At 42.8% G+C, this 27,712-nt stretch overlaps 1 protein-coding gene across 2 annotated transcripts in view; it reads left to right on the forward strand.

Moving 5' to 3' along the window:
- The first annotated feature begins 6,604 nt into the window (after nucleotides 1–6,604).
- The window catches only part of LOC148027153 (pentatricopeptide repeat-containing protein At2g33680-like), a 41,680-nt gene continuing 20,572 nt past the window's right edge, over nucleotides 6,605–27,712 (forward strand). The window contains exons 1-2 of one of the 2 annotated variants that reach the window (XM_087691697.1): nucleotides 6,605–7,222; nucleotides 8,022–8,155. In XM_087691697.1, coding sequence (XP_087547823.1) covers nucleotides 7,169–7,222; nucleotides 8,022–8,155 — 188 coding nt within the window. In that variant the 5' untranslated portion in view covers nucleotides 6,605–7,168. Of the gene's footprint in view, nucleotides 7,223–8,021; nucleotides 8,156–27,712 lie in introns of those variants that run through there. The other variant, XM_087691698.1, reaches the window with a different exon arrangement.

The raw sequence follows: 27,712 nt of genomic DNA on the forward strand, positions 1-27,712 counted from the left end.
AATAATAGGGACAAAGAGACTTGTTGCTATGGATGCAGAATTTAAAAAGGACCCAAAGAAGTCCAAGGTTGAAGAATCCACAATGTCTATTCCATTGGCCATGCTGACAATGACCAACTACGATGAGTACATGCAAGAGCTCCTAGGCCAACTTGAAAATATGAAGGAAGGCAGGAAGGACACCATGGCAAAATTGGAAGAGGAAAAGGATGTGTTTGCTACCTACTAACTATAGAAGACAAAGCAGATAACCATCTATTAAAGGCTGGTGAACAACCTAAAGGTGGAATTAGAAGCAAGGAAGAAAATGGAGGTGGAGAAGGAAGAAGAAAGTGCAAAAGAGCTACAAGTGCAAAAGATAGAGGGAGAAATGGGGCTACAAATGGAAGTCAAGGCAAGTTGGAGGAGAAGGCCTCGGCCTGAGAAGAGAGGAACCTTGGAAGGGTCATGGACATAGCTGAATGCCTTGCCCTAATAGAAAGCAAGATAATCATAGCAAAAGCAAGGGCCAAAGTAGTGAAGGCAAGGCTAGAGGTCTAGCAACATGCTTTTCTCAATACAGTACTTCATGTAACTCAGGCCGAGGATGACAACTTGTGGAAGGGCTAAAGAGGAAGTTGGAGGTCTCAAGGAGAGCCATAAAATATGGGCTCCAAGAGCACACCCCAAAGACAAGAACTAACCCAAGATTAGCGCAACGAAGGTAACTTTTGTTGCAAGTAGGGCTCTCTATAGAGGAGTTAGAGCAACTTGGAATCGAAAAACAATAGCACCGAGAGTAGCCAACCACAACAGCCTACCGACTGACACAAAGACATAACCTAGTGAATAGAGCCCTCCACCTCTAACTATGGAAGTAGAAGGCCAAGAAGAAGAATATCCTACCAGCGAAGAAAGAATCATTGAGGCAAAAAGGAAATGTAGAGAGTTGGTTGACTTCACGAGGAGAAAGTTTAATGTCAGACCAAAAGACATGCCTGATGTCTAGATGCTACAAATCGAGGAAAACATGCGTATCAATTGGGCACTGGAATTAAACCGTTGGGAGCAATGGGAGAATGGGTGCACACCATTTGAATTTAAATTCTTCTACCCTTTTGCCTTGAATTGAGTGCTACCCTCTCCAGTGGTTGAAGGAGCCATACAGGTTGCAATGAGGCTAGGAAAGTGGTGGTTGGGTGAGAGGGCAAGAAAGCCCACGTTATGGAGAAGAGAGCTTATGAGGTACTAGTCATGAAAGAGCCAGGAAAGGTCAAAGGCTATGAAGCCCAACCTAAATGGCGCCAAAGAATCTCGAACACTAATTTTGAGGCATGGATGGGTTTTTACAACATGCTACTATATGAAAGGGATGACCCCACCTATGTGGCTTAACCCCAGGTGCCACGATTTGAATTTTGACTAGGGGAAGCATGGCATGTACAGCTTTCCTTTTATCTACAACATTAATGCCACCACTCCTGAAGACCTTTGGAGCACAAGACCTCCGACCTTCCATTACCCACTTCTTGGATGAGTTCACGGCATGCCTCGACTCTGCTTTTCTTACCACATGTAATTACATCTGACTCTTGCAAATTCTACTAAAACAAAAACAAGTAGCCCAAGAAGAGCGCTTTCCGCCTCTCTATTTTGATATCCCATCCTCTCTATAAAAAACCCAAATAACTCTGCATCACATTCTCTATATATCTCTCTCCCCTCTTTTGCCTACCACCTCAATCCCCAACATTCCATAAATCTCTTCAATTGTCGACTTGCCCCTTTTGTAAGGTATGAAGAGAGCCAGCCCGGGGCGGGGGGGACGGGTGTTCAATAGATCTTTCTTTACCAGATATGCGGGCACTAGCTTCTTCGGCGATAAAATAATCCTAGCCCACACACGCTCTCTCTCTCATCCCCTCTATAAAAAGCATTATAACTAATATATTAAATATATTGATTAATTAATATATTAGTATACTAATCATAAATAATTTATTTATAGTAATTAATATTATATTAATATCAATTAATTAATTAATTAATATACTAATTAATATTAAATAATTGATTGGCTTATTAATATTAACATATAGATAGTTTATTAATTAAGATACTAATTAATATTAACACATTAATTAATATTGATAAAAATGACAAAAGAGCTTCTTATATGATATTTTAATTGTATGAAAATGTGAGAGAGAGAGAGAGAGAGAGAGAGAGAGAGAGAGAGAGAGAGAGAGAGAGAGAGAGAGAGAGAGAGAGAGAGAGAGAGAGAGAGAGAGAGAGAGAGAGAGAGAGAGAGAGAGAGAGAGAGAGAGAGAGTGTGTGTGTGTGTGTGTGTGTGTGTGTGTGTGTGTGTGTGTGTGTTGGGAGGCACCCCCTTCCAAGGGTAAAATTTTTTTTCCCCTCCCAATACTAACTAACATTAGTATTATTTACTAATATTAATGAACTAATGAATACTAATATTAGTATTAGTATTATTACTAATGTTAATGAATAATGGCATTGACCATAAAAGATACTAACATTAATTAATATGCTAATTGATTAATAACAATTACTATTAATTAAAAAATGATAAAAATGGAAAATTTTTACAAAAAAGCTTCTTGTATGATATTTTAATTGTATGAATGAGAGACACGGAGAGAGAGAGTATATATGTGTGTGTGTGTGTGTGGGGGGGGGGGGGAGGCATCCCCTTCCAGGGATTAAAAATTTTATTCCCCTCCCAATATTAACTAACATTAGCATTATTTATTAATATTAATTAAATAATTAATACTAACATTAATATTTATTAGTCCTAACTAACTAATCAATATTGACATTAGTATCAGTATTAATATTAATATTGATTAATGAACACTAATTAATATATTAATTAATTAATATTAATTTAGTAATATATTAATTTATACTAACATTATACTAATACTAACTAACTAATATTAAATTAATATTATTAACAGTCTAACTAATTAAAACTAATAAATCAATTAATATATTAGCATGTTAATACTAATAAGTCATTAATATTCAAACTAACTAATAGTAATATATGAATATATTAATTAAGTAATACTAATTATTTATTAATTAAGTACTAATAATAACTATTCTCTAACTAATTAATTAATTAATTAAAACTAATATCAATCCCTAACTAACAAATTGTACTCACTAATTAATAACTAATCCCCAACTACTAACAAATTAATTAATTAAACTTAATTAGCTAGTATAAACAAATTGATAAATAGTAACTAATTAAGTAATTAGTACTAACTAAGTTAGTACTAATTAATGCTAAATACAAGTTTAGTTAGTTGTTTGGAGAGAGAGAGAGATGTAAAGAGATAGGTAGAGAGAGAGCAATACATGTATTTTTTTCTGTCGAGAAAGGATTGTGGGTAAACCCTTCTCTGACGAAGAATGATTCCATAAGTCCCCTCTCCCAAACAAACGAGGTTACATGGAATTATTTTTTGCCAAGAAGGGGCTACCAGAGCTAGCAGTCCCTTCTTAACAAAAAAGAATTCCACAAGTCCTTCGAGAGTAGAAGGATAGGACTTGTGGAATATTTCTTCATTGAGAAGAGGTTGTTCGTAACTGCTCCCGGGTGGAAAATAAATCCATAGACACCCTCTTTTATCTCGAAGGGGACTTATGGAATTATTCTTTGCTAAAGAAAGGGCTACCTTCCCAGCAAAAAAAAAAAAACACATATCATTATCGCTCTACCTCTCTCTCCCCTGAGAGAGAAAGGATTGCTTATCGGAACATTTTTTCACCAAGAGGGGGTCGTTAGCAACCCCTTCTCGAGTGAAAAATGGGGACTTGTGAATTTATTTTTCACCCAAGAAGGGACTGCTAACGACCCACAAATCACATGCTCTCTCTCCCTCTCTCTCATCCCTCTTTCATGCACACACTCTCTCCCATTTTCTCTCTCCTTTGTGTATAAAAGGACCCCTCCCCTCCCCTTCCAATTCCAGTTTTTTATTTCTATCCTTGACCCTCGATATGGCTCTCTCTCTCTCTCTCTCTCTCTCTCTCTCTTTAAGAGAGTCTTTATTTGGCTTTGTTCCTACCTGGCCATTGTGTTTACTTAAATCACAATTGGTATTTGATGGTAGGAAATCTAAGAAGCAATATATTTGCAAGAAGTAAATATAAACCCCTCCATCATGGTGAGATTAGATTTCAAAAGACAAGATCATGTCATCCTTTTCGAGGTGATCAAAGGATAGGAGAAGGCATGGTATATCAACATAAATTTCCCTCATTGAGCTTGCTCCTTGGACGAGTGGGAGTTCTCATCACCATCGTGCTTTAGAGAGGTGTGAAGGCCTAAGATTGACTTCGAGAAAAATGCAATGGTGCAATGGCCAATCAATTGACAGTAAGTAGCCCCTCTCTTGATTTTTGTTATGGTCGCTTTACCTCCCCCTCACATTATTTTGGATTGTTGTTTGCAAAAAAGAAAGCAATGACCTGACAAATCTCCAGAAGGCTTTGACTTGTTGCCTCCCCAACCGAGTAGGACAGGCTATGATCACCAGCAACATGCAATTGCACCCATTCCACCTCTAGCAATAAAATTTGATTAATATTTGATGTGCACAATGAATATGTACATTTATAATTAGTTGATTGTATTAATTTTCATGCTCAATGAAATGAGGACGAGAGAGAATAGGAGAAAGAGAGAGGAACTTGCAAATGTAGCAAATTGTGTATGTGGTTTTGCTCAATTGTAGTACTATAAGATATGTAAATAAAGCACGTACAAAGAATCGTGGGAGGGGTGGAATGTAGATATATGTGCACATGTGAAAGTATATGTGCACACTTCATTGGGTAGCAATGAGGTAACATTGTTGTCCTAATATTAACTATTTGAATGATTTGAAAAACAACATATATCACATGCTTTTGTAGTAAATGTAACAACCTATTTGATATCATATCCTCTTACAGTAAGTTCACGCAATAGTGCACAATTGAATGTAGCAAAAACATGTGCATTGTAGTTTCACTTATGTGTGCACAATTGAATTACTACACACAATAAGAGGGAGAAAGCAAGAAGTTACTAATTGAGAGAGAGAGAGAGAGAGAGAGAGAGAGAGAGAGGTACTTAACATGGGGGGAGAAACATGGGTGGGGGTGGTGGTGGTGGGAAGCAGCGGAGGTGGTTGTAGTGAAAGTGGTAGTAGCAAATGGTAGTGGGAGATAGTAGTGAAGGAGGAGAAGGTGGAGGTCGTGGAGGTGACGATGGTGGTGGTAGTGAAAGAGCAATAGTTGTGCTTGATATATGCCCAAGAGAAGAGGAGGAATAAGTGGACTATGTGGAATAAGAATTAGAGGTTGCCCAAAAAAGCTTGCTTCTTACACACTCAAATTAAGGGTCATAATTGTGCAGATATGAGTTCAAGTCTTGCTTGATGCATCACTTGTTGGTTGGACACATTCATATGATGCATTTGATAAATCCCAACCCTTGCCCTCCATCCTTCCTAGTGCGATAAAGCTCCATATTACTCACTTGCCTTATGAGTTTGATTGAATGTATCACTCAAGTGGTATATATTTGAGTCTTGTTGGATACATAATTGGAAATCTATTTTAAAGTCATGTTGGATGCATCACTTGGTTGGATATCTATGTTTATATGATACATTTGGCAAGTTTAGGCTCTTGCCCACTCAAACATTAAGTGAGCCCTTTTTCTTCTAGTGTGATAAATCTGTAAGTAACTCATTTCCCTTTTAGTTGGATACTTATGTTTGCATGTCGCATTAGTAAGTTTGGGTTCTTGCCCACTTGAACACTTTGTTGACCCAGTGTGTTAAAGCTTCATACTACTTATTTTGTCTTGCCAGCTTTTATCGTCTTTCCACATAAAAACAATGGCTCTTGCTCATTGGAGGGAGTGCCTCCTTGTTGGCCTTCAAGTATGATTTCCATTTTATGATGCAAGAAATATAATAAGTTGTTCCTACATATATGGAGATAGGTTTACATCTTAGCATTCATGATGCCAAATACTATGCATATATTTATCTATCAAGCTATGAGAAGCCTTATCAAGACTCTAGAGCCATGACATGTGCATGTATATTTTAATTGTTTTTGTTATGGTGGTCTTGTTAGTCAATATGAGGATGGGTGAATGAACTCGACGTACCTATCAACATGGGCACTTATTAGTTGGTGGATAGTGGGTAAATATGTGTTTCCATCTCCTCTTTGATGTAAGATTTGGCAAGGTCCATTGAAAGTTAACATATCAACTGGTTCGAATATTGTAAACTCCCATAAGTATCATGCTTGTGCATATAAGGGCTATAAGGGTTGTGTCACACCTAGCTTAGACTAGAGTTTGTGAGAGTTTTACAAGTGACCTAAACATGGTATGACATGTTTTTTATCCTCCTTACTTACTAAAAATATGGCTATCTTAACTTTGTGACATCACTTATAGCCCTCATACTGGAGTCACCCTAGTAAAGTGTGGTATCCACTTTTCCAACATGATATAGGGATATTCTTGGAATCATGGTGTGCTAAGCCGTCCCTAAAACCTATGGGGAAATTTTGTGTGAATCCTCTTTACCATGGAGCAACTATGGGAGTATTGACAATGTCTTTTGCACCTCCTTGCAAAAAATCGTGAGCAGAATTTAAAGGCTTTTCACAATACAACTACAATAACGTATGCGCTGCATCCTCATGACCAACCGTGGTGATTCAACAGTTCAACAGTTCACTTGAACCATTGTTCCTCATGTGCAACGACTATCAATCTGCAGCCTCACAGATGAGCAGATTTATGCATAGCCCTGTGTCCCTCAGGATTCTCATGCAGCTCCTTACGTACACATTCAGAGGCCTTAACAGGTGCTAGCCTGTGTGCGAGTGTTATATAAGGGGAAAAGCCAATGACAAGAAGTATCGCAGGTCTTGCGGGAGAGCATTCATTTGCTCCAACTTGCAGGGCTGCCATCGATGGCTTGCGATGCGCTGATATGCTTGGTTTGATGTACTTGCAATCTGACAGCGCCTTCTTCCAGCTCCATCGCTTTCCTCCTGCGACAGGAAACTACACAGATGGCAGCATGGAGCATGAGAGCTAGAGCAGCCTTGCGCAGAGTTGCGAACCTCAGGAACAATGGGTCAACCTTTCCCTCGGCTTATGCGAAGATGCGAGAGGAAATTCTTGAATGTGAGTTGCCAAAGCATTCTCTTTGAGAATTGAAGTTTGCTAGAAGGCAGTATATTTGTACTTTTCCTCTTTTAATGGGAAAAGTAATGGAGCTTCTTTATTGTGCTTATCACATGTGATAAGATTGTATATGTTGGTTATATGCTTGCTGTGCATTGCTGAGAAGACAGTACATCTTCATGTGTTGCCTGCCTACAGAAAGCTTGCCTTCCATATGCCAATGGACAATGCAACGTAGTTTCAAACTTCATTCTTGCTCGTTTAGAGGGTTCTTGGCCAACCCTGCAAGTAGAGTAGGTAGAGTGTGAATGGACGGTACAATGCTCAGGGATCTGGTGGCTTATGCAACACTGTATTCACTCCCTTACGGATCCATTTGGGTTTAAATCTCTGAATTATCTCACTTTCAGTCTAAAAGTTGAGTTGAAATCTTGTTTAAAACTTGCACAAGGACCACAATTTTTTGTTGAAGGGAAATAAACCTCTCTCACCCTTTTCTGCCTTCACTCTATACTTGTCTGGAATGCTGTGAAGTGTTCTAAATTAAGTCGTGCATTTCAATAGATACCTAATATGCTATACCTTTTTGCTGTGGTCACATGCGCAGAGAAACTTGGTATTGTATCTTGCTGTGTATCAAATTTGAGTTTAAAGTAAATAGTCTACTTTCTGGTGATGTGATGTTGAATCAATGGAAACGGCTGAGTTATCAAAGATAGTAGTTGTGTATGATCTACCAGTTATTCTCAATTTCTTGTTACCTTTATCTGATGCTTTTGTATCAATGCTGGATTTCCAGAAAAAAACTGGTCGAGCAGCTTGTAATATCTCTAGATTTTCAGTCACAGTGGATCAGGCTGGAGTTGGTTCTGAGCATACAAGGTCAAAATTTACAGAAGTGGTGTCTGGAGGATCAAATGAAAAGCATGAGAGGTGTTTCTATACCGATAATCTCAGTGAGCTAACTTAGTAATTTACTTATGGAAGAGAGGCCTGTAGATGTGAAGTTGTAATGACTTTGTTTTTCAAGGCACTTCTATTTTGGGCACCCTTGAATTGTTATAGTAGATATCAAAACTATATAGTAGAATCTTCTAGAGAGCTGGTCGTTCTATGAGTAGGAGTTAGCCCTTAAAAGGTAGTTTGCTGTGGTACATGAAAAATTAACAAATTCTTTATTTATGTATAGTTTAAACTGCCAAATTTGTACTAATTTTGGAAAGCGTAGAATTACAGAAAAACTATAGTGCTGTCCTAGAAAATAACTGTCAAAGTCCTCATAATTTGTGGCACTTCAATAGCTTTTGTACCTCTTTGAGCTCCTTCTATGGCAGCTTCTACTCAGTTGGCTGGATTGTCTCTTCCTTTTCGACAACACTTCATTAGTCAATCTTTGGCTAATGACAGCTTTATGATTTTGTGTGCGGACAAGGACAATATTCGCAAGGCATTAGATGTTTGGACACTCTTTGGTCATGCTTCTGGTCTTCGTATCAATGCTTTCAAATCAGCCATTCTCAATTGCACGGATTCCGATTTACAGTCATTGGGCTGGCAGGGTCAGGTTGTTCCTCGTGGTTCCATTGTCAGGCATCTTGGGTACCCTTTGGGTGTTGATGTTCGGCCGAAGCAACTACTAGAGTGGATTTCACAGAAATTGGTAGCTAAGTTTCTGTATTGGAAGTCGCAAGCTTGGCCCTTCCATGTTCGCCTCAAAGTGGCCCAGACAATTATGCTACCAATGCTCACACATTTCTTGCCATTGCTGCCTTGGACTAATACTACTTTGAATGCTCTTACTCGGCCCGTTCTTTTCATGTTATGGAAGAAGGATTCATTACAGGCAGGCATTTCATGGATTTCTTGGTCGTATACATGTACTTCCAAATGCATGGGTGGTGGGGCTATTTTGGATGTCGAAACTCATATGCTGACCCTTCGTTGGTCTCTTTTTCGTGCCATGTACATGGATCATCACCCGTGGGCCGTTATAGCCCGTTATTTTCTTAAGGACCGCGGGCTTCTGCACGGTAATACAGAAATTCGGAGCTCCTGGTGGCATGTTCTTTATGCAGACTCTCGGTTTTCTAGTCCTTCCTTATCCCTGCTTGTTCATTTGGTCGGCTCGTGGAAATTGGTTTTCCAGAAGGCGCGTTGGCATCCAGCGGAGGACCACTTACATACTAACTCTTTTCAACTGGAACTGTTGGCAGCGTCGAGATTACTTTCGTGGGAAGGCAAACATGAGCTCAGGCCAAAATTTAACCGCATGGCCCGTATGGGCTTGACTTCAGTTGCAGATGCCACCCTTGCCAGTCGTAATGTCTTGATATCGTTTCGTACGGCCCGGAGGTGTTTTAGAATCTGTCGTGGATATTGTGTTTTATGGGAACAGCTTTTGTTAGTGCTCCAAAGCAGGCAACCCTTTCTTGCCCTTGCTTTGGATTGCCCTTGTCAGGATTGGGACCTTGCAGGTCGGTTGAATTTGGAAAAGGCCTCAGCTAACCAGGTGTACCTTCTTCTGATTAAAGATCATCAATGGCTGGTTACTAAAGCTAATATTGTATGGGGATTGTGGAAATCTCAGTCATGGTGGAAGGCAACTGTGATGGAGGGCTGGTTGAACAAGACACCTTTCAAATGCAAGGTCTTTCTTTGGAGGGTGATGATTGGTGGTCTTCCTCTTGCCTCGGCTCTTTTCAAGCGTCAAATCTCTAACGGCAATTGTTTCTTCTGCACCACTATTGTGGAATCGGCCCGTCATCGATTTATTTCTTGCCCTCTCGCTAAGAATATTGGGTCGCTCTTGTCAGTGGTTTGGCGAGCTGTGGTTGGTTTCTCGCTAAGCCCTTTCGATTGGGTTTTTGTACGGCCAAAATATCCCACACCGGCACAGTTGCATATGAAGATCTTGTTCCACTTTCTTAGATACTGGGGATGCTGGCACAATTGGACCACTCGGAATGCCTTTCTTTTTGATTCGGCCTCTAATGTTCCAGGACACATTGCGAGGCTTAAAAGTCTCTTGCATTGGCAGATAGATCTCATTCGGCACTTTGACTTGCTCCGGACTTACTTCCCTGGCATATGGCAATTTCCTCTGCGTCTTTGCCATGACTTGTGTAACTCTTTTGTGGTTTCGTACTGAGATTTTACACATGATGGCTTACAGCCATCGTGTATCTTGTAATCATGTAAACTTGTACCATTTTCTATTCTTTCTCAAACCAACCTCACCCTCTTTGCCTTGAGACATTGAGCTATTCATGCCACATATACTTCACTCATTTCTAATCTAGCTCAAACCTTTACGTTACCTCGCATTTTTCTCCACTTTTATTGATCCTTATCCACAAACCTTATCTCTAATCTTATCTTTACTTACATAGACTACCTTATTACTTTGTGCCAACACGCATATGCTTCGCATAGTTTCCTAGCTACTTGTCCTTGCCATATGTTTACTCTCATCTTTTTCGTTAAAGACTCTCAACAATCTCGTTTTCAATCTCGTGGACAGTTTGATACTAAGTCCCATTGCCATAAGTCCTCCCTAACTTGTCATTATTGTGGGAAAGCAGGGCATATTCGGCCACAATGCCATTACATGTTGGCATGTTGTAGTAATAAGTTTGATAATCTTTTTGGTATGTTCGCTTCTCTTGTTTGGATATGGATATGTCTTTCAAGTTTTGTGCCCTTATGCTTTGGGGTCAACTTATGTGGTCTAAAATATGGAAAATGTTACATTGATAGATCCTTTATATTTGTTATGCTTGAAAAGAAACAACACAAAATTGGAGGAAAAGGTTTTAGTACCAGATACATTAATAAGGCACTAAGTTGGGAATTAACCAAAAAGCTCAGATGACTAAGACTTTGCAAAAGTATGGTCACAATGATTAGAAGCCCACATAATGAGTCATTTCAGAATGTAAAAGTAGATGCTCATGATAAAAAAAACAAACTGTAGACCAGTGAATTTTTACAATGAAGCTCTCCTGAATCCAAATGTAGCAACCCTTAACTTTTAGGAGGTTACTATTTTTGAAAGTTACTTTGATGGAAATTCTACTCACGTCAAAAGCTTTGAAATTTTGCAAAGAACAAGTTTGTCCTTAGCAACTCTATCAAATTCTCAACTAGTAGTGTTGATATTGTACCTTCAATGATACAAGTTTTTTTCTAGATGCCACATGTGAATCTTTTAGAGAAAGGAACTTCCAAACCTTCTACTAAAAAACTACATCATTTTTAGCAGACGCTTGTGTTAACCCTCAAACAAATAAGGTGGAAAATTTGAAAAATTTAAAGAAGAAGACAAGGCTAAGGCAAAAGTGAAATGGAAGACGAAGGCGCACCAAAGAAGAATCCGGAAACACAAGAAGTACAAAATAGTCTCAAATCAAGGAGAAAGATGCACAAGAAAAAACACAAGTCAATACTTTTGTAAAAGAGCGCAAGACGCATTAGGATTTATTTTAAGAGCGCTGGGCTCTCACCCATGCAAATTGTAAAGGTAGATGGGTGGTGGAAAGGAAGCTAGGAAGATAGGAGAATAATGGAAAAAACGGTTGAGGCCACGACCGGCCATGCAAAAAAGGGGATAAGGAGATGAACGCCCAAAAGGGATTTAGGGTTTTGTATATAAAGTTGAAAAGTGAATGAGAAGCTCATTCTTGTGTGTGGCCAAAAGTAGCTCTCTTCTTCTTGTTCTTGTTCTTGTTCTTGCTTGCTTGAGCTTGTGCTTGAGGAGAGGAAGTGTGAGAGTGTGAGGGAGTGAGCGTGTGAGGATGAGAGACTGTGGTGGAGAAGCTCTTCATCTTCTCTCTTTTTCTCTTTTTTTCTCTTCTCGTCTTGCTCGTGGCAATGGAGCTTGGAGCGTGGAGCTTGAGGATGGAGCTCGCTTGAAACTTGCACTTGGATCGTGGAGCTACCGGAGTGCTTGGGAGAGGAGGCAACTCGATCAGGCATGGAGGTAAGCTCACTACACTCGTAGAGATGGATAGCGCGTCGGCTATGTGAGAGGTAGCCATTAGTGCTCGGCTTGGAATGCTTGAACAATAAGCGGTCCGTGGGTCTTGGCGGTTGAGCTTGTGCTCGCCTCTACATTTTGGTTCCATTGCGAGGATCAACAGATTCAAGCCTTGAGTGCTTGCGCGCTCCAAATTAAGCATTGAAGTAGGGTTTTCCCCGAACCGGTGCTTGAGGTAGATAGGTAGGAAGCAAGGAAGTTTGAAGAGGTATTTGATCTTCTTAGCAAGTAAATTTTTGGTTTTTTGGATTTGGAAAATCACGTTGGAGTAGTGTAGGTATTTGCTTTGTGATTTGGATGCATTAGGATAGGAAAAAACAAAGAAAAAAGAAGGAAAACAAGCATCAGGGTTTTTGCTGTCATAACATGACAAGAGGGTTTGATTTGTTTGCCGATTTGTATTTTGGAGTTTATTTGCTATTTCAGGTATATACAACTCTTCCCCTCCACCCATATCTTTGATCTGGAGGTGTGTATGATAGGCCGTGACCTAAATCGTGTGATTCAAGCGATTTATTGTTGCGTCGGCCAAAATTGTGCCGTGTTCGGTCCATTCGAGTGACGGCGATTCTGGGCTGAGTCCCATAATTGGCCCTCGGCCCACCCTGTATTTGGCCACTCGAACAAACCTATTCGGACAAACCACCTGGCCATTCAGCTTGTCCGAATTGACCATTCGGACTCTTAGGACTCAGCTCGATCAAATCAACCATTCGGCCCATCTTACTCAGACATGCGAAAACTCGGCCCTCGGCACCAACCCCACTCGGACAAGCTGACATTCGGCCTGACCGAATTCACCATTCGGACCAACTTTGTATTTGGCTCACCTGACTCGGTCCTCGGCCGTTCCATTCTAACGAACCACTCGACCCTTGGTCCGATCGATTAGGCCCACTACCGTTCGGCCATTCGGCCCTCGGACAACCATATTCGGACTGGCCGAATTTGACATTCAGACCAGTTGCATTCGGCCCTCGGCCACTCAAACAGGCCGAATCAGATATTCAACCCCTGCAATTCGGATTTGCTGGGCCAAATTTTGATTTTTTCAAAATTTTAACTTGTAGACCTTGAAACTGACCGAGAGACCATATAGAGCCAAAATCACATCATAGATATATCACTTGACTGAAATTTAGAGCAAGTAGTTCAAAACTTGGCTACAAACGGTCCTTCAAATTGCGCATGGTATTTACTGTAACGGCCCTGTGGGCTGGGGGGGAATGTCCCCCCTGGACCCCCGCAGAGGGGCTCTACTCCCTCCGCACCTCCCCCAAGTAGACTGGAGAGAAAACATGCGCTGCAACAGGTTCTCCAAATTAGATCCTAGGGTAGTAATGGCTCTGCACACGCATAGACTCTCACTTGCAAACAGCAATCGAAAGCCCATACTCGAACAAGGACAAACAGAGACTCTAGAACCTCAATGGGCCAATTTAGCCAACAAGGGCAAAAAGGCCACACCACAAAAACATGTATAGGTTGCATTCAGACTGCATTTAGTCAAAGCGGAATGCAACAACATCAAGCTACGACTGCGAGGATGACCAGACATGATAGTCCTGATGATAGACGCACCTTGAATGACACTGCACGGACAACCCAAGACATCAGCAGAGAATCCATATCTAGTTGTGCGGTTGGGGACTCAAGTCTCAAAGGCATGTATTAGAAGGCTTGAATTTATAAGCAAAGATTCGAAAGATGAAGACATAGTACCGCTTGCTTATCTTAGGGTCAAACTCACTACAAAAAGAGAGCATAGTGTCGATGCTCTCATCGATGGAGCAGATTTTAATATCTTGACCTATGAAGTATGGACCCTACTAGGCCAACCAGAGTTCACGCCAACTAATGCAACTCTTAGTCCTTACGGGGGACACGCACAAGCACTTATAGAGAAGTGCAAAATCCTTGTAACTATTGAAACGGAAAGCTTACCTATCCTATTTCATGTTCCTCCAAATAGTGCTAATTGTGGAAAGAAAACTCTTCTAGGAAGACCCTTCAAAAGGGTGACGAAGTGTGAGGCTGATTATGTAGCACAGAGGATATACTTGATACTACCGGGTGTGGGGATAATCACAACCTTTAGTAAGGGTGACCTCATCAAACCTCAAGGGAAAGATGAGGAACATTTTGACATACTGGGCAAGCCTAGTAATGAGAGCAAAGACTTGTTGAAAGAGTTGATACAAGCGCATATTGAATAGAGAGAACCAGTGAGTGAGGCCATGCTTGAAACAAGAAGGTCAGGAGACAATGCCAAGGATAGACTTTGGACTTACAAATATCGTAGAAGACCACAAAAAAAGCCCAAGCCTTATAGACGAAGGTATTGATGGTAGAGAGCTAGTACAATGCCGCGATGGATATCCAAAGCGTTGCTACTTGATCAAGGGTATTACGTAGGTAACCGATGGATTTGGGTGCCAAAGCCCCCTACTAAACCATCTCTATTAGCTGAAGGCCAGATCATATCAAAGACAAAGAAGCGTAGGAGGAAATCTAAAGGAAAATTCAAGTCTCAAGTCAACAACATCAGAGTGACTGAGTTCCTCACGATTGAAATCAAGAAGCAAGCTAAACATGACTATCTGAAAGGTAGATCCTCAGCCTAGCATGCCTAACAAGTGGATATCAGATGTAACCGTCGAGTGTGCACAAAAGCCACTAGTGCCCAAGGAGCCTTTGACTTCCCAAATGGATAATGAGCACCACAGGCACAATGCTGCTCATGATAAGGCTGATTGCTCAATAAAGCAAATGGTAGAATCGTCTAATAGCCACAAGCAAATCTTGCAGCCAGTGCCAAGTCCACCTGGGAGTCCCTAATCTCCTACACTCTCTTTTCCTAAACGGATACAAGAAGCACAACAGCAGTCGTCAAGTGCAGCTACTGAATCCCAATCTCTATCTTCATCTGAGCTTCCAAATGTCCAAGGTATGGGACATGAGAGCACCCCAATTCTCAACCTAGGAATATGCTTGTGCAATCCACCGTGGCTAACTCAATTGATGCTCGATCTGCACGAGTGAATGCGCAAAGGGCAACAAAAGACAAGACTACTTCTGATCTGCTTAAGGACTTGACACCGCAGTTTACCAATAGTGACCAGTCCATTGAACTAGCCGCTACTACTTCCAATCAAGAATCACAACAGTCATAGCCTTTGGCCGTGACGACCCTCCTTGCGAAACATATCCTTAGCAATTCACCTGTGAAAAAGGTGTCACAACCAACATCCTTGACACCTCCAACACTTCTAAAGCATCTAAAGCCTAGGCTTAAGGAGAAATCTCTCGAAGATTTGGCCAAGGAGATGGCGCATCTAACCAATGAACTAGAGATGAAGTGCCTAATGAAGCTTTATCATAAGCTGATAGACATCACTTGTGCATACGTCCACGTGGACATTGGAAGGCCAACATCTGAGCACACAAAGCTCATAGCCGAACCCGTGACTCGAGATGAGCAACAACATGTTTGCTCTCGCTATGTAGCTGTCGCTGAAGAAGTCATAAAGGACATCCCAAAGGCCATAGCTAGAAAATTGCACTTGATACCCTCACTCTACACTGCTCAATGTGAGACAAATAAGGAAAAGCTCGAAGCAATGAAACGAAAGGGGGTGCAAAAATGGTACTCCAAGCAGCGTTCAGCAGCTAAGATCGGCCACCAACTAATGACACTCGTTGAGCAAAGGAAAGCCCTTTGGACATCAAGACATGATCCTACGTACGTTGCCCTGACCTCATTAAGAGTGTTGGCAATTGTCCATGAGGTCTAGCTTTCTGCCACTGTCCAAAAACATCCCTTGCATGATAAAGTGCTTCTAGAAGATCTACACGTGGCTAGCAGGCTAGGAGTAGGGAGCTTGGTTCTTGATGCTAGCACATATGTCTTCTGCCTCATTCAAGACCTTGCAATCCTAGATCTCTATGCTTCTACAACCTTGACTTCTTCACGTGGTTTTGTCCAAGCCTACATGCCAAGAACCCTAAACTGTAACCGGCCTGTTCACTGGGAAGGGCGGTAGTGTACAACCAAAATATATAAATGCTTTCACCCAATTAACAGTCGCCCACTTTACCTGAACTTAAAGACACAGAATCAAGAAGAAATACAGGAAGCTAGAATGCTCCTGTTGCAACACAGACACATTGTTGGCCCCTAAGTTAGGCGCCCCTTGCGGTTTTTCTTTATTTTTAGAAAGAGAAAAATTACAATGTGTTGGGGGTAAAGGCGCCTCCGCCGTGCCGCCCCGTGTATTACTACACTGACAGTACCCGCCACTGCACACTGCAGGTGGCGGGCGCCCGTCACGTCACTTTATTCTTTATTCTTTTAGTGACAATTTGAATAAAGGAAGGCCCGGTCACACATTGTGACTGTTGGAGTTTCCATTTCTTGTCTCTTTCTTTCTTGCTCTTGCTCTCCCGCCATAGCTCGCATGCAAGCTTCGATCCTTCTCACCTTTCAACTGGTATCAGAGCTTGGCATTCTCTTGCTCGAGCTCGACTCGGTGCTTCCCGACCTTCGCATCAACTCGCTTCACGCATTGGGTCTCCATCCCGGCAGCCATAGCCGACCTCTCGAGCTCCCGACTCTCCCCGGCTTCCCGAGCTCCATCCCGGCCTTCTTGAGCTTCATCAGGGCCTTGCCCTTGAGGTATTGCTTCAGCATTTGCAGGCATTTGAGTGTATTCTCAGTTTGAAACAGGGCAGGAACAAAGGGCAGCCACTCTTCTTGAGTTCCATAGCTCATATCTTCCCTCCCCTTTGCATTGGGCCTTCATGGCTTGGTATGTGCCTACCTTGGGCCATCATTGAGCCCCCCCACACTCAACATTCAGCCACGTGATTGGCAACAGCACTCCAGGCCTCAACACGCTGAATATGGCACCCATTTTCAGACTTTGACCTGCACGTTTTACAGCTGAATGCTTTGTTGCTCATGGAGCACTCATCATTGGCCTATTTGGAGGGCATTTGAGCCATTTTTGGATGTTATTTTGATGCTTTGGCTTGACATTGAGGTTGGGAGCTGATCATTCTGAGTTTTGAAACTGTCATTCACTGCATAACAGTGTTGGAAACAAGGCAGCACCCCTGACACTGACATTTGTTGCTTATGCCTCATTCCATTGGAGCTATTTGATGCCCGTATGCGGTCTACTTCCTATCGGGATGTATTGGGGATGTATGCATTTGGTTTGACCATGATTTTGGCTTGAATTCGGGGCTGAAATCTACTGTTTAGAACAGTAAATATATGCTGGAATAACAGTGGGCTGAAGGTACTTTACATGCTTTGGCACTTACCTACCAATACCGGATGTATGCTTTGAGCTTTGGCATGATGTCTCTGACATTTGGGGACGACTTGGAGCATATGTATGAGATTATGGGATGCTTTTGAGCTTCACATTAGCTCCGTCTTCACTGGCATTTGGACCGACTTGGCATGCTCGTGGACCGCCTATGCCTCATGTCTCTGCTTGACAGTTAGGCTTTTGCATTACATGCTTTGGTTCGTGACATATGCTATTTGGTTCGTGTATGCCATACCGACATTTGGAGCTTGGATTTGGATGTATTTGAGCATTCTCAGCTTACTTGATCACTGATCTTGGTTGCTATTTGGATGTCATTGAGTTGACCGAGAGCTTATTTGGGCTTATATATTGCTTCATGGTTAATACGACCGGTGCTTCATGTATGTCATGCTCTCTTGGATGCACTTGATGCATTGACAGGGTCACTTATCACTGGTGCTTTCTCTTGGGTTGTTTGAGCTTCTGAGCTCGCTTTGTACGCCTTTTGTGCCAGTGGGAGCATTTTACATGCTTGCTTGACCTTTGACAGTTGCATGCTATTGGAGCACTTACATGTATTTGGAGCAGTTTATGTCTTGAGTAGCTACATACGCATTGAGACTTTGGGATCATACTCCGATCTTTATGGATATGCATTGATGTACTCTTGGTTCACAGGATGCTTATGAGCTGAGTCTCATATTTGGATCTCTCTTTGAGCAGACACCTATTTGTGTCAGGTTTTGGCAATTACAGGAACACTTTGCCTAGAGTGTCTGGGGGTGTGCTTTTCACTGGCAGATGTTATTTTGACATGCTTCGGTGTTGAGCTCATGTTCTTTTCACTGTCATTGGCCTTGCTTATGTCCGTTTCATGCCGGCTTTGGACCTAGCATTGTTTGCTTGACATTGGATCCTATTTTGGGACAGTTTGCTCTCTAGACTGCATACCTGCAATTTATTACAGCAAGCAGTTATTGGTGGACTGAGGTGTACTTTTCATGCTGAAATATCCTGATTTGGTGTACCGCACCTAGTACTAAGTGGGCAGCAACTTTTGGCACACTTTGCTCGCCCTTTGGACCCCGTTTTGGTCATTTTTGGGCAGTTTCTGCAGTAAAACAGCAAGCAGTTTTGGACTGTTTGGGCATTTCCAGCCTGCATAATGGCGTCATCTTCGCATGATAGTGCCATCTTTAACATTACAAAGTTGGATGGTACCAACTACTCTTACTGGAAGAGTCAAATATAGCAGGTTTTGGTGCAGAAATCTCAGATTAAGCCACTTCGGTTGAGTGGGGAGCAGCCTGAAACTATGGACAATGACGACTGGCTTGAACTTGATGAGCTATGTAAGTCCACGATTGTATTGTCTCTCACTGAACAGGTACATTATAATGTATTTGAGGAAGCACAGAGTGCATGGGATCTATGGAATAAGATCAAGAATCTTTATGATAAGAAAAGTCCGGCGAGTCAAATGTATTGGTTGAAGCAACTAATGGATCTGCGCATGAAGGATAATGCGACTATGTCTGCTCACTTGAGCCAGTTCCATGCTATACTGAAGAACCTGACTTCGCAGGATATCACCTTTGGAGAGGAAGTAACTCCTCTTTTCTTGCTTGGGACTCTGAATGAGTCATGGGATGTATACCGCACTGCCCTATGTGCCTCTAGTGCTACTCTAAAATTGGCAGATGTTGAGAGTGCTCTTCTTCAGGAAGAGGTGAATCGCAAAAACTTGGATGCCTCTCGTGGTAGTCATGCTTTGACAGTTAGAGGCAGGAATGACAGGTATGACCGTGGTAATGGCCGAGGCCGTGACTCGCAGAAGGGTCGGTCTAAATCTCGTGGAAAGTCGCGTAGTAAGTCGCGTGGGCGCAATGCAAATGTCACTTGTCATCATTGTGGGAAAAATGGCCATATTAGACCACAATGTCATGAGTTGCGCAATGACAAGCGCAAGGATAAGGGGAAAGATAAAGTGCAGGAGAAGTCCTCTGATCACAGCATAGTACCTGCGAAGTCCAACGTCAAGATTGAGGAAATTAATGTCACGCAGACTGAGGAGTCCGATGGTGGTGATGAGTTTATACTTGTAGCTAGTTCTTTTGATGCTTCACACTTGACTGAGACATCTAGTATGTATGCAAAGTGCTGGTTATTGGATTCAGGAGCATCCTTCCATGTGACGCCTCACCGTGAGTGGTTCCACTCTTACCGCACTATATCTGGTTCAGTCAGACTTGGAGACGGCAGGTCTCTTGGCATTGTAGGCATGGGTGATATTCAGTTGCAGTTTTCCACTGGCAGTTCATTTTTGCTTAGGGATGTACGTCATGTACTTGCACTTACGCGCAGTCTTATGTCTGCAGGATAGCTGGATGATGCAGGATTTCATGTATGTTTTGGGGATTTTGCCTGGAAGATTACTCGTGGCAGACTTGTGCTTGAAAGAGGCGCCAAGGCTGGCAGCCTCTATCCTCTTGTTGTATCTGGGTCCTCAGTTGACCATGTTTTGGCAGTGGGTTCTATCCCACATGTATCACTTTGGCATGCTCGTTTAGGGCACATGTCTTTGAAAGGAATGAAAATGTTATCTGGTTTGCAGTATCTTCCGCCTTTGGATTATGCATGTTTTGACTCGTGTGATCATTGTCTTTATGGTAAGCAGAATAGGTCTACGCATAAGAAATCGGGTAGGCTACGCATGAGTGAGCCCTTGGCATTGGTGCATTCCGATGTTTGTGGGCCTATGCCTTGCATGTCTATGGGTGGCACAAAGTACTTCGTTACCTTCATTGATGATTTTTCTAGGAAAGTGTGGGCTTATCCCATAAAGCAGAAGTCCAATGTCTTGGCAGTTTTTCAGAGATGGCTTGCTCTTGTTGAGAACCAGACTGGGTATAGGCTGAAATGCCTTAGGACAGATAATGGGGGAGAATATGTCTCGCATGCTTTTGAGCAGTTTTGTGATGACAGGGGTATTAAGCGTCAGTTGACCGCCCCTTACACCCCACCCCAGAATGGTTTGGCTGAGCGCATGAACAGGACTATTCAGGAGCGTGTGCTCTCTATGCTTAGCCATGCAGGCCTACCCCAGAGTTTTTGGGCTGAGGCAATTAGTACGGCAGTGCATGTCATAAACCGATCGCCTTCCAGTGGATTGGATTTCCAGGTTGCAGAGGAAGTTTGGGCTGGTAAGCCACCCTCTTATGCACATCTCCGTGTCTTTGGATGTGAGGCATTCTGCCATGTGCCCAAGGACAAGAGGAGTAAATTGGATCCAAAGAGCATTAAATGCATATTCCTTGGCTATGGTGAGTCAGGAGAGATGGGCTATCGCCTATGGGATCCGCAGGCGCGGAAAATAGTACGCAGCCATGATGTCGTCTTCCATGAAGACAAGATGCACAGGCAGCCTGAGAAGGTGGTTGAGATCAACAGAGTGATCTTTCAGGAGGAGCCTAGAGCTCCAGCACAGCCAGTAGTACAGCCTGCAGCAGTTCCTCCACAGGGCCAGGGTGTTGGACAAGCAGTTAGACAGGCAGCAGAGCCTGCGGTGAGACGGTCTGCCTGAGACAGACGTCCACCTGACAAATTTCAGCCCTCTATGCATTATGTTTTGGTTACAGATGCAGGAGAGCCTTTTACTTATGATGAGGCTATGCGCAGGGGTGACAGTCACTCCTGGGAGAGGGCTATGCAGTCTGAGATAGACTCCTTGCATAAGAATGAGACTTGGGATTTGGTTGCCTTGCCTAAGGGCAAGAAGGCTTTGCCATGCAAGTAGGTGTACAAGCTGAAAAGTACCCCTGGACACCCCAAGCCGGCATACAAGGCTAGATTGGTAGCAAAGGGTTTTAAGCAGGAACATGGTGTGGACTTTGATGAGATCTTCTCTCCTGTGGTTAAGATGACCACTCTGCGCTTAGTCTTGGCTTTGGTTGCACAGCTTGACTTAGATCTATATCAGATGGATGTCAAGACGGCTTTTCTACATGGGGACTTGCATGATGAGATCTATATGGATCAGCCTAAGGGCTTTGCAGAACCTGGCAGGGAGCACCTAGTGTGCAAGTTGAAGAAGAGCTTGTATGGCTTGAAGCAGGCACCTAGGGAATGGTATCATAAGTTTGATGCCTTTATGTAGTCACAGGGCTACAGCAGGAGTGCTATGGATCCGTGTCTTTACAGAAGAAAGCCCGTGATGGCAGTTTGCTTATCTTGGTACTCTATGTTGATGATATGTTGATAGCAGGGAAAGCTCATGATGAGCTAGATGCTCTTAAATCTCAGCTGAAGAAGAGTCTCTCACAGCGGGAGTACATTCATAAAGTCCTTGAGCGCTTTCACATGCAGGACGTAAAGTCTATTGGCTGTCCATTACCTTCTTATGTGAAGGTATCACAGGCCGATTGTCCGCAGACAGATGAGCAGAGGGCCGAGATGGCCAAGATCCCTTATGCTTCAGCTGTGGGCAGTTTGATGTATGCCATGATAGCCACTCGTCCAGATATTGCGCATGCAGTTGGTGTTGTGGCACGCTATATGGCTACACCTGGCAGCAAACATTGGGATGCCGTGAAGGGTATCATGAGGTACCTGAAGAGCACATCAGATATGTGTATTTGCTATGGCAGCCAGGATACAGGGGTCGTGGGGTATACTGACTCCGATTATGCAGGACATGCAGATAGTAGGAAGTCCACTTCTGGCTATGTATTCACCTATGCTGGAGGGGCTGTCTCTTGGATGTCCAGGGTTCAGAAGTGTACGGCTTTGTCTACCACTGAGGCCGAGTATGTTGCAGCCACTGAGGCTTGCAAGGAGGCCATATGGTTAGGCCGTCTAGTTGCTGACCTTGGGATTGATGCTACACCTACACTGCATTCGGATTCTATGAGTGCCATTCAGTTGTCTAAGAATCCGGTCTTCCATGCAAAGACGAAACACATTGAGGTGAGGTATCACTTCATACGTGGTGTTGTGGAGGACAGGTCTGTTGACCTTGTCAAGATCTCCACTGACGAGAATCCTATAGATCTGCTCACGAAGAGCCTCACTACTGAGCGCTTTGCCTTCCTCAGGAGGTTGATGGGCGTTGGATGAGATGTCGCCTTTCCTCATCCCTTGTACCTATGTACATTTGTACTGTCTTTTCTTTTTCTTTTCTCTCTCACTAGGGCAGATTCGCCTTTAAGTGGGAGGTTGTTGGGGGTAAAGGCGCCTCCGCCGTGCCGCCCCGTGTATTACTACACTGACAGTACCCGCCACTGCACACTGCAGGTGGCGGACGCCCGTCACGTCACTTTATTCTTTATTCTTTTAGTGACAGTTTGAATAAAGGAAGGCCCGGTCACACATTGTGACTGTTGGAGTTCCCATTTCTTGTCTCTCTCTTTCTTGCTCTTGCTCTCCCGCCATAGCTCGCGTGCAAGCTTCGATCCTTCTCACCTTTCACAATGGGCTGTCTTTCACCTATACTGGGTGAAATTTGACAGCATAACAGTACAATTACTGACCCAAATCAAGTTGACCAGGAGGGGAAACTCTGCCCAAGTCTGAATCTTCTGGTTGGAGTGCAGAATTGACCATTTCAGCCTGCTGTATTTACTGGTTCAGACCTGTTCTGACACCTATTTACAACTCATACTGTTCCCTGTACTGTTCAGCCCACTGTAATTACTGGTTCAGACCTGTTCTGAAACCTGTTTTCAGTTTATATTGATCCTTGTACTATTTTGCATCATCTGGGTCAAGTGCCCCTTGATTCTGACATCAATTGGGCTCTGAAATACCCTCTGAACAGCTCGGAATCAGTTCTGGTTTAGTGCTGTTTCAGGCACTTGCTTGGTGAGGTTACCACCCTCACCTGTCCTTGCTGGGAACTGCAAACAACTGCTCCTGTTCCTGGAGAAAGGAGGCTCTTGCCTCATGCAAAAACAGCATATTCCACACAGCTGTACCTGAATCAGAAGAAAGGCCCTTGATTCTGCAGCATAACCATACTGTCAGAGAGAGAGAGAGAGAGTAGGAAGCAAGCCCAGCCCTCTGTGCACCATAGACAAGGTAGACCAGCTCTCAAGAGCTCTCCATTTGCAGCAATCCATCTCCCTTTCACAAAATGAGCCCCCCCATGCATTGAAACTCGTTTTTGTGCTGCCCTCTCTCTCTCTTTTGGGAATTTATGCCCAAATTGTGACACATGGCATACATGTAACAATTTTTCTATTTAAACCTTTCGGTCTAAAATTCTCCATCCTCGGTTCAAAATTTGACCTCGGCACAGACCAGAGGATTAATCCTCGTTCAAAAATGAAGATAATGACGCGAACAGATTCTGGGGTCCAAAAATAGTAACTTCCTAAATTTTGGGAGTTGCTTCCATTGCATCCCCACTAGTCTTCTGACCATCTTTGTAGACTATGGCTACATCCAAATCTGTAATGTAGCTCAACTGAAAGTGAATTTCCACTGATGATCCCATATGGACTAATCTCTTGAAGATTTGTCCATCTTCACTTTGAGCTAGTCTCTTCCAGGCTAGTTCTTCAACACACTTGCCCATATACACTTTCACAAGTCTCTTCCAGGCTTGTCAATCTACAGTGCCATCAGTCTCTTCCAGACTTATACTGGACCTTAACTGTCCAGTCTTGACTCACTAGACATTCCTGTCCGTTTCACAAACTGACCATGCAACTCGGGCGTTTAGATTTCAAGAGGGATCCTTCCAAAAAGAAAAACCAAATAAAATATGTAATAAAGAAATTAACAAAAAGGTACTAGTTGTCACAGTCTTGTGGCATAAACCATCTCTTGGTTCTACACTAGAGTCACCCAAACCTCCAGAGCAAAAGAAAAAAAGCTCTAAATACAACACCCGCGCTGATAAGAAGCAATGGAGGCATGTTCCAATGGGTAAGGACAAGATTCTAGAGCAAATGCCCGACCAAGAGCAACTGCCAATGCAATTGGATGAGGGGCTAGACGGAGGGGAATTAGCTCAAGAGCTAGACTCTCAAAAAAGAGAGGCAGCTGTACTCTCACAACCTAGCGAGGTTGTTCAGTAGGTCGCAGGTATGTCCCATGAGGACACATTAGAGAAAGAGAATGCTGGGGCCCAACCAAGCACATCAACGGCTGACCTAGTTTAGGGTCCTAAGTCTTCAAGAGATACACCTCGATTGCCCATGAAAAAGACGAGAAAACAACGAAAACAATGGCAGTTGCAAGCAGTGGTAGACACCAAGAAGATTGAGACCAAGGGTGCTGAAGGACTAAGCAAGGAAGCATCGAGTCCACCTATGATTGAACCCATTGCCATCTCTCCTAACAGCGGTGAAACCTCAGACACATCCGTGTGTTCTGATAAGTCAAAGCGACCATTACCATCAACGGTTGCTTGCAACACTTAATCCACTGACAACAAAACTTACATTGACCAATCAAGAGTGGATACAAGTGTCGCAACTGGTTGACAAAACTATACCAGTTGCATCCGAGGAGAACCATGACATGATAACAACAAAGCCTCAGGAGAAACATGAAAACCCCAAGGATATAAGCAATCCTAGCATTGACCAATCTTGCTCATCTAGGCCTGAGCCCCTAGCTATGCTAAAGCCTAGGGAAACTCCCAGAACCTTGCATGAGATAGCAACAGAACAAGCCTTCATAGAACATAGAAGTGTCATAGAGTGCTTGACCGAGTTGGAGACTAAACTTAAATTATTCGCACGTGCTTACGTCCTTGCAGACATGGGCACATTTCCTAGGGAGCAACGTAAGGAATACTTGCCATATCTGCTCTCCTGGGAAGAGCAAGAATATCTTAACGAGCACTATGACAAGCTCCTACACGAATGCATGCAACTCATCTCTGACGAGGAGACCGATGAACTACGCTTAACTGTGACATTCAACGAAGCGCTTTGCCAACCAAATCTCTTAGAGATAGAGCAACTAAAGCGACAATCAGAGGGTCGAAGTCAATTTGAAAAATGTTGGTTTGAAAACTGTCCTACAATGGACTTGGAGCTCATATTATGATAGTCTCAGAGGAGCGATTGGCCAAATGGCGGTCTCAAAGAGACCCGACCTATGTGACGCCAACTTCCTTTCGAGTACTGATTGCTGTTCGGGGTATGGACTTAGCCGGAACTAGCCAAGAAAACTCTTTGATTGATAAAATTCTCATCGAGGAGGAGTTACATGTTACGAGTAGACTCGGACAAGGTACCATGGTACTCGATGTTGCAAAATATCTATTGTTATTGAGTAGGCTACCACAATTCCTAGATGCTTGTGCCATACTCCAGTACAATCTTGAGTTCTACAGTTGGTTTTTATCCTCACGAAGTGACATGAATCCATAAACATGTACATAAATAAATAATGATTTTTGTGACTGTATAGATAATACAAAAAAAGCAAAGCCAACACACACACAAGCAATGATAATCAAGCGTAGGTGATATGCGTCAAAGTCAACACCATGGGATTCAGATAAGTGATGTCTCTTTGAGCTGCACTTGTTCATTATGGTTGAAGCATAGGCCTTGCATATACTCTCACGAGTTGCTAAGTGAATGTAGGACGAAATAGGTCTCTGTATGAAAGCGTTCAATGTCCAAGTCACTAAAGACTACCATCCCCACAAAGAACCATTATGGAGAAAGGGATAGAAATACCAAGAACAAAGAGCCATGAAGGAATCCCCACATGAAGAGAAAATCACCCCTGAAAAAAGCACACATTGCATTTGAGCATGGCCCAAAGTATAGTCATCGGCTACTCTCTCTTTCTTGGCCAAACTCTACATCTGGCTCACTACAGTTGCTACCTCAATTGTACCGATGTCTCGCATGTTACAAAGAGGTTTGCAAAATCTTAAGTGTATCTCTCCATCTCAATAATTGTTCCTCTAGCATCGAGGCTAGTAATACAATCATCTTTGTAATATCCATTTTTCATAGCCTTTGGATGACATTTTCCAATCCAAATGAAAGGTTGATAGCCTCAACGTATTGCAATGGTTGTATTCATTTTATCCAAAAAAAAGAGAGAAAGAAAATAAAAGAAAATAAAAAAACACCCATGATCACAGCACAACACCTAGGGGTCCTCAAATTAGGTACGTCTAGTGACCTTGGTTGGTTAGCTCTATCCCTAGTCCCCTAGCCCTTTACACATCCCCCACACTTATTCAGGACACATCAAGGGCAAGACACCTAGGGAGCTTGTTGTCTTGCCTATGATTAGACTTGTCACCCTGAACCATTTGCACTTTTTCGCACTCCATCTCAGTGCCATTGCAATCAACAATTGTACTCGTGTTACATCATGTTATCAAAATCACAAATGATGTCTCAAGAAGCCTTTAAGTGTACTTCTCCTCAACATCAGCAACTTTTTCCATTCCATTAAACCCTTGCTTCATCCACACACTGCTACAAGGAACCTAACCAACAGTCTTCTAACTATGTACTATCTACATATGCACGTGCACTCACATAATATCTGCACCACAATATATACATAGTTTGGGTCCTCAAGTGGAGGACAATACTCTCAGCTTGCTTCGAGTTCGACCTGTCTCCCAAACTAATTGAACGACGTCTTGTGCATGATAAGAAGACTAGCACTACCCCCAGGGAGAGACTACATATGAGAGGTTTTCAATTATACAGGTATTGAAGACTCCAATGAAAGTACCATCAACTCGTTATCAACACTCAACTCTGAATTCTTATCCTTTATCATTTTGCAAGCCCACCAAACAATTGTCGCCCACAGAATCCCCAAAACATCAACACTTGTGCCGTCCCATGAGTGCAACTCCCAACAAAAACCAGCTCTATCACCAACTTCAATAACCCTATCACCACCTAATCAGGCCAACAAAGTGCCAGCAACCACCTTCATACGCATCACCACTAAAACTCCTCCAAGGCCAACCACAACAATCCCTTTCACCCACGTCTTCGGTGTATGCCAAAGCCTGCTACCTACGGCTGTGAGTGCCATAGGATTGGTACTTGTCTAGGAGGGGGGGTAATGTTAACCCTCAAACAAACAAGGTGGAAAATCTAAAGAAGAAGACAAGGCTAAGGCAAAAGTGAAATG

This window comes from Lygodium microphyllum, chromosome 13, assembly GCF_053477565.2.
Source record: "Lygodium microphyllum isolate KBCC chromosome 13, Lygodium_microphyllum_v1.1.10, whole genome shotgun sequence".
NCBI lineage: Eukaryota > Viridiplantae > Streptophyta > Polypodiopsida > Schizaeales > Lygodiaceae > Lygodium > Lygodium microphyllum.